Source organism: Hevea brasiliensis, chromosome 16, assembly GCF_030052815.1.
Source record: "Hevea brasiliensis isolate MT/VB/25A 57/8 chromosome 16, ASM3005281v1, whole genome shotgun sequence".
NCBI lineage: Eukaryota > Viridiplantae > Streptophyta > Magnoliopsida > Malpighiales > Euphorbiaceae > Hevea > Hevea brasiliensis.
In genome coordinates, this window is record NC_079508.1 from 56,441,505 (window position 1) to 56,449,442 (window position 7,938).

A 7,938-nucleotide genomic window follows, 5' to 3' on the forward strand; every position below is an offset into this window, starting at 1 on the left:
ATAATCTATTATTATTCCATAATTGTTTTTATTTTAAAATTGATTTAAAATCTTAAGAATATAGTAGTTTTACATGTGAGAATGGATTTATAAATTTCAAGGATATAGCAGCAGATAAAAAAAAGTTTGGGATTCAAGTTCAACAAACTTGGATAATATTACATGCTTGATATTATAATATAAATAACTATAATTTGTTTATATTATAAAAGAGTTTTATGTGCCTAAAATTCATACAAGAACATCTATATCAAATGAAACCTCATCAAGTTATTAAATGGTATTTAAGCAATTATCCTCTTGTTTTTATTGGTTGAAATTACACTTTTGATTTACAATTTTGCTTTAAATTACTTTTCAAAAATTATTGTAATAGCATATGATGTGCTTCTATCTTCTCACCTTATTTTATCATAGCCTTTTATCATTGATCTTGTATATGATATAAGATTATAGCACACTCAATATTATATTTATTCTCAATTGTCTATTAATTTTATTCGTTATATTTTTTATAGTAGCAGACAACTAGAGGAGAATAAACTCAAACTAGCCTGAAAGCAATCTCAACAACTTTATTCTATAGGATTAGAAAATAAATATTAGCTCTCTTTTGCTAATAAATACAATAACTGCCTATATATATATATATATATATATATATATATGTCATCTCATTTTGCATAAGTTAGGCAACATAACATTACTAAATCAATATATATTTATGTATATACTTATATAAGTCATTTTATTTATATATAAAAAATGACAATACCTCTGAATAGTTAAAGCCTGCATAATAAGTAAACCTTAATAAAGTAGACATTACCTCTGAATAGTTAAAGTCTACATAATAAGTAAACCTTAATAAAGTAGACATTTTACTAATTTTGCCAATATCATTATATAGCATCAATATATATAATATATATTTGTGTATCCAATTATTAAAAAATATTGGATGGGAAAATATTGTACTAATCGCGGCAAGCTGCAGGCAATAATGCTTGTTAAAAATAAAAGAAGAGGAAATGGTGCAGGAAATTTTATTTTGGAAGAAGATTGGATTTCAGTAACATTTTTTTTCTCTAGTCATGAAAATTTGACCAATAAAGACATTGAAGAGTGATAAGTTACTCTTTGTTTCTTAGTTCCAGAAAGAAAGAAAAAGACGTCTATGCAAATTGGTTTAAACAAGAGCCGGCAAGCACTGCAAATTATTATTATTAGATAACCAAAGATATTTTATATCACACACTGCTCACAAAATTTCAATAATTATAACCTGTAAATTTACAGAACACACACCATCCCTTTATCTCTCCGTATACTTTTCACAAGAAATAATATCTCAACCAGAAATCTCAATAGCCTTCACATCAGTTTTCTTGACTTCTTCCTTAGGAACAGTCACAGTAAGAACTCCATTCTCCATAGAAGCCTTAACCTCATCCATCTTCACATTCTCCGGAAGCCTGAACCTCCTCAAGAACTTGCCACTGCTACGCTCCACACGGTGCCATGTATCATACTTGTCTTCCTTCTCCACATTCCTCTCTCCGCTGATTTGCATCACTCTGGCATCTTCAATTTCAACTTTCACTTCCTCTTTTTTGAGCCCAGGAAGGTCGGCCTTGAAGATATGAGCTTCTGGAGTCTCCTTCCAGTCCATGCGAGTGTTAGCAAAGGCCAAATTTTCGCTAGAAGAGGAAGGGAACGGAAAGTCCTTGAATGGATCCCGCAGAGCAAAAGAAGAGAAGGGATCGAAAATGCTGCTTGTTGGGTTACCGAAGAGGCTTGGAATCATTGACATTTTCAATTGAGGCTTAAGTTTTAAGAGTGGAGGATTGTTAATCTTGCAGATTTAGCTATGAATTGCCTCTCGTTGTCGTCGGAATAACATGGGAGACATGGGTTGGATATTTATAGGATGCAGGGAGACGTCTGGTACCTTCTCGATCAATCTTACTTGTGTCGTGGGCTTTTGTTAACGAACTTTCTGGTAAAGTCTGGAGCTTTGTGGCTTTCATAGGGAAGCCTCTGGACTCTGAGCTTGGATGTGGGCTTTTTTTGGGTTATCATCAGACGGTGTCATCCACACCATAAATTTAAGTAAAGTATTTTCACACCTGTAATTGATCGCATCTTTATGTTAAACAAACCCACATATGTCAATTAGAGTACTAATCTTTAAGTTTCATATAAATCATTTCTGTTCACTTCTTCAAATATCATAATTCATAACCCACACACTATATATATATCATCTCTTTTTTTTTTCTTGGCAATAACTTATATCACACACGCACAATTAAGTTACTTACAAGCACAATTAATATTCCATGATCAATCACAGCAAGCAAGGAACTCAACCTAGTAGAAGAAGCTGCCAAAGCGGCATCTGGTGACATGAGCAACTACGGGGTGGTTCTGTTTCTTTTGCAGTACATCACTTTGCTTTGGCACCTTGACAATCAGAAGGCCATTGCTGAAGGAAGTAGCGGTCATCTCCACATTCACATTGTATGGCAATTGACAGCTCTTTTTGCAATTTGGACGACTACCACCAATGATCAGCAAGACATTTCTGCCTCTGATCTCAACCTTCACGTCTTCAGTCTTCAGTCCCTGCAGGTTTGCCGTGACAACGAAGGTTGTTTCTTGCCAATACATCTGAAGAAAAAGTGAAACCAACCCCATTAAAAATAATGCTAATTGAAAGAATGCATTATTAGTTATTAGGTTATCGTCACACACTGTGATGGAGAAGGGATCACTGAAGCCAAACAGATTGCTGAAACTGCTTGAATTGAGATTATTGCTTGCATTCAAGCAGCTGCTGACGCCAAAACCACTTGGAATCATCAACATTCCTGAAAGAGATTGAACACAAAACTTTGATCAAAACCCCTTTAGTTATTAATAGAGATTAAGAGAAAGGAGAGAAACAGAGAGAATATACTTGAATCTGCTGATCAGGTATTGCGCCGCTCTCTTTGATTTGCCAGGTGAGTGCACAGTTGAACATTATTTATAGTGGACGCTTATGATCATTAAATTAAATAATCTTGTTTAAAATATGATGATAAATGTTTTATTAAGAAAATTATGAAGAGGGGAAGAAACAAATAATTTCTATAAAATGCATGGCCTTCTATAGAAACAAGATTGAAATTGGACCCGAGAATGGCACATGCGTGCATCTATCGCTAGTCTAAACTTTTAAAATTATGTTAATTAGGTTTTGTCTACAAGTTTTTAATCCTGTTTTATATTCATTTTCTTTAAGAAAAAGACTAATCCATAAATTTTTAAAATAAAAAAAAAATTGCAAATAACAATTCTGTACGTAACTCTTATGATCAACTATGGAAACACACATTTTAGAATCCCATGAGGAAAAGGGCATATATGGCAAATATGATTATGGAATGGATGAGTTTCAGTCCAAAGCTGAACTGCATATCCACAATACAAAAAATGGAGCTAGCTAGAACACAAATCTTCTACTTCTCTATCAAGTCACGACAAGAAAACAAAAACTATACTATGTAAATTAATTTCTCTTTTGTATTTTTCCTTGTGCTTTAATTTTCAGAAGTAAACAAACCATCTGAGAGTCTAGTTGATAGCAGTAGCCATAAAAGGCATATGATGTGTCTCCACTCTCCACAGCTGAACTTAATAACCCTTCATTAAATATAATGAAAGAAAGCAACCTTCAACTTCAAGGGTCATTTTCCATCTAGCTTTGGAAGGTCAAATGTTAATGGCTGATGCATGCACTGCCTTTCGTTGGAAAAACAAAATCAAGTATCATGAAATGTCTTACGTTAATCGATCACATGAAAGAATCAAATCAAAGAAGCAAGAAATTGTCAGAGAAATATGAAATGTGTTCTTATTTGAAGATTTAGAGTGTATCAGATGATAAGGCAAAGTTATCTTTCTTCTTCATTCACATCCCTCAACTTGTTGCAGACGAGAAAAGATATATTAGTGGCGTAAAGTTGTAGTAGTTTATGTTGCCTAATTTTAAGCGAGCTCCACATGCATCAAATCTGATTAAAAATATATATTATAATTAATTTGTGAAAGTGAGACAGATTTATTGAAAGAAATAATTAAGAACAAGAATAATATGTAGGCCGTACATATTAATATTCCTCTGTGGCCTTTGCTTAGAAATGCGAGACATAGGGGCCTGGTCGGTGATTATTTTTCAATCGCCATTGATGGGCAACCACATATTTCCTGTTTTATATTCAACAATCGTAATTTGCATATCATCCCTTCACATCATCTTCATCTTTATTCAATTTTATGATGACAAAGAATTTTTTTCTTTTAAATTGGGGAATTAAAAATGATAAAATGTTTAATACAGCCCATACATTTATTAGGAAAATTTAATTTAGTTCATTTTTAATTTTTTTATCCAATTTAACTTAAAAATTTTAATTTAAACTTAATTTAACTCAAACATTAAAATTTATAGACTAAATTTTTTTATTTAAATAAAAAAATAAGAAGTTTAATTTCTTTATTTTATGACTAAATTTTTTAATTTCTTGATTTTAATTCAAAAACTAAAAAAATTTAATTTCTTAATTTTTTTAATTTTTGGGTTAAATTGAGTTTAAATTAAAAATTTTAAATTAAATTAAATCAAAAGTCAAAATGAGTTAAATTAAACTTTTTCATTAAATATAGGGATATAATTGAGGTTGAAGCTAATTACAAATTTACTAAGGTAAAAAAAAAATTCACCTCCCGACATAATATACCATCAATAATATCATCATAAGTAGCCATGAGAATTAATTGGTTATATCATCTAAAGAACAAAAGTTTTCTCTAGGCTTTTGGCCATAATAGAATTAAATTCTCAATTCATATGATTCTACTCAATCTTAGCAACTTGGCATTAATTTCAGCATGGCTGATGATCCAGGCTGCACTATTTCAGATGTACCAGTACCTCATCCTCATTTGCCTGCACATTAATTTTCAACCCATAATTAAATTCAATATTTCAATCATTCTAGCTCATGTGGGTTTCTTTTTCTTCCCCCTTTTCCTTCTCTTCTAAATAAAATAACTTTCTTCTTATTGTGTGATAACCAAAATATGACCAAATTCAATGTTTGCACTCATTTTTCCTCAATAAGTAGCAATCACAACTTGATTGATTGATTTTTTTTTTTCTTTTTGCCATTCTTTTATATTGTTCTCAGGTTAAAAGTCCAGCAACCAATAATTAAACAAAAAGGTAATTTAAAAACACTCTTTTAATTTCTCACATTTTAAGTAAAATAATTTTTTTAGTTTCTGAATTTTTAATTAAATTTGTATAGATAATTAAAGAATTTATTTCATTTAATAACTAACGTGTTGCGACCTAATTTCTGGATCAGACCGACACTAGGACTTGAATCTGTATAAGGCCTCTGAAACCCGTAGTAAGCCTAACTATTTTTAAACCATTCATAAAACCTATTAAGGTAGCTCAATTTTAATAAAATAAATGGACAGAGTCCAATTATAAATTAAACTATCAAACGGGGAGTATTAACTCACCTGACCTATAAACAAATAATATACATAATATGGAGAGCTTAGCTAACTATCACAACCCTCAAATCACATATATCAATATTTGAAAGCTTAGCTCCCTCCAACATTAATAATAAATGTCTCTTATATCCATGCAATCTCACATAATTAATTTTACAATTCCAGAGTTAAGTTATTACAACTCAAATAAAAATACAACTATTGGTCCATGCGGAGTTTTATATTTAAATAAAAGACAATAAAAGTAAATCAAAATATTTTCTGTTTAAACCTGTAGGAAAGGAAATCAGGTTAATCACAAATAAAACCATTTATCACCTGAGTAAAAATAGTTAAATAGGAGTGAGTGTTTGACTCAAAGAGTAAGATATTGATTTTATATATAATTTCTATAACTATCTAACTCTAATGCATTCCTATGTATGAAATGCAATACGTTCACATAGTTCAAACAATTCAACCAATATTTGCACAATAGATAATTTAAAGCACGCACACATCTATGTGTTATATCGATACACATATGTGAGTTGATTCCCTCCACAGCTCTCTTAATCTAGTATCTATCAGCGAGGCCAACTCAAATTGAATTTTCGCTTAATAATCCAAGTACGGAGAGAGCTTATTGTGTCCGCTAAGTCAAATACCCGAAAATCTCTAATCTACGAATCGCACGAAGTGAGACTCCACCTAGCTTGAAAAATACTATGTAGCCAACCACAAATCTAACGGCTATGTCCGGATCTTACTCAAAATTGTGCTCACCCTGACTTACGCATATATAATGATCGGGTCTGAGTGAGTTAGGTTCCAGCCGCGACTACCCGTCCTACCCATATATATATACACCCCATACTCACGCCAACATATACACAAAGCTCTAAGTTATCTTAAGGCGACTTCCACAAATAAATTTAATAACATATGCAGCAAAAGAGCATGCCTAGCATTAATTAATTAATGCATGAGTATGCCTTAAATATAAATTAATAATATTAAAATTACAAATAAAATTAATATCAAACTCACAGTGCAACCCAATGCTTATTAATTCTGCTGAGAAGAAGAAAATTGTTGATTTGAATCACCTAAGCAAACATATCTAATAACTATCAATAATAGACCAACAATAAATAATTAAAAAAATAAAAGATTCCTAAGTTTGTATTGAAAATTAGATAGAATTTTCCTTATACTTAGGATCTAACCTCCTTGCAAGAAAAATCTTATTTATATCTCAATAATCCATAGGCCTCAAACCCACAGCACAACACAACATAATGCCTATTTGAGGCCTATAAGCATCCTAAACTACGTCTAAAACTCAAATCTCTAGCTCGGTTCTTGAACTCGTCTATAATCAAATTAAAACTACAATTTCAAAAGCTCTCACTAAAATATCATGATACAATTATAATCAAATTAATCAATAAAACTTCAATTCCATATTAAATTTCTAATAAATATTCGATAGCATTCTCTCTTAAAATTTGACTAAATTTCTTGTCACAAAACTCAAATCCACTACTCAATAATTATATCAACTTACACAAATTCTCAACTTATATCTTCATACAATTATTAATTCCAATACTTCATAGTCAAATCTAAATTAAAATATTTCACAATATATCCATATCACAAAAAATCCTATTAAACATTTGTGTTTATTTCCCAAAAATATTCTAAAATGACTTAAAAATTCATTATACACCATATACTATCTCAAAATAATTTTAGTTCTATTAAAATAACATGTTCAACTTAACCCAATCCTTAATACTAAAATTGGCAATTTGTACATTCAAATTTATATAAAATATTATAACCATCAGATAAATTCTAAATTTTAACCATATGTTCAAGATATCCAAATACAATATTAGTCATTATCTCTACATCATGAGATATCAAAATATCTATCAAATCCTTCAAATTTTGAATTTTTTTGAATAACTCTAACTCATATAAAATAATTTATATATCACAAATCACAAGTTCAAAATTCACCAAATTTTACCATAACAGCCCCAACATCCTAAATACAATCTTTACCAAATTTTATAATTTTCTAAGCATCCTAACTATTTATTTTACTCAAATTTCAGTAGCTAAAATTTAGAATTCCAATGCATATAGTTTATGTTCAATAATTTATTTCTCCAAATTTAACTGTTGAAAAATTACTTAATTTTAACCATAACTTCTATAGGTATAGACCTCAAACATATCAAAAAATCAATGGTGAAAGATGCACCAAACTCACCTGGACAGAAGACAAAATTGCTGCCCCTGCTCAACCCCTGTTTCTACTCCTATTCATCATTTTCCTCTCTTTCTCTTTCTAATTTCTTGATTTTT

The 7,938-nt window shown here is 30.5% G+C and overlaps 2 protein-coding genes across 2 annotated transcripts; both read right to left on the reverse strand.

Moving 5' to 3' along the window:
- Nucleotides 1-1,188: 1,188 nt before the first annotated feature.
- LOC110666318 (17.3 kDa class I heat shock protein) lies at nucleotides 1,189-1,835 on the reverse strand. Its single transcript, XM_021826758.2, has one exon. The coding sequence runs from the start codon at nucleotides 1,811-1,813 to the stop codon at nucleotides 1,352-1,354; it is 462 nt and encodes a 153-aa protein (XP_021682450.2). The 5' UTR covers nucleotides 1,814-1,835; the 3' UTR covers nucleotides 1,189-1,351.
- Nucleotides 1,836-2,373: 538 nt separating this feature from the next.
- LOC131174674 (uncharacterized) lies at nucleotides 2,374-3,960 on the reverse strand. Its single transcript, XM_058138429.1, has 2 exons — nucleotides 2,758-3,960; nucleotides 2,374-2,673 (listed from the first exon to the last, which is right to left on the reverse strand). Exons 1-2 carry the CDS (start codon nucleotides 2,869-2,871, stop codon nucleotides 2,374-2,376), a joined length of 414 nt encoding a protein of 137 aa, XP_057994412.1. The 5' UTR covers nucleotides 2,872-3,960.
- Between the last annotated feature and the right edge of the window lie 3,978 nt (nucleotides 3,961-7,938).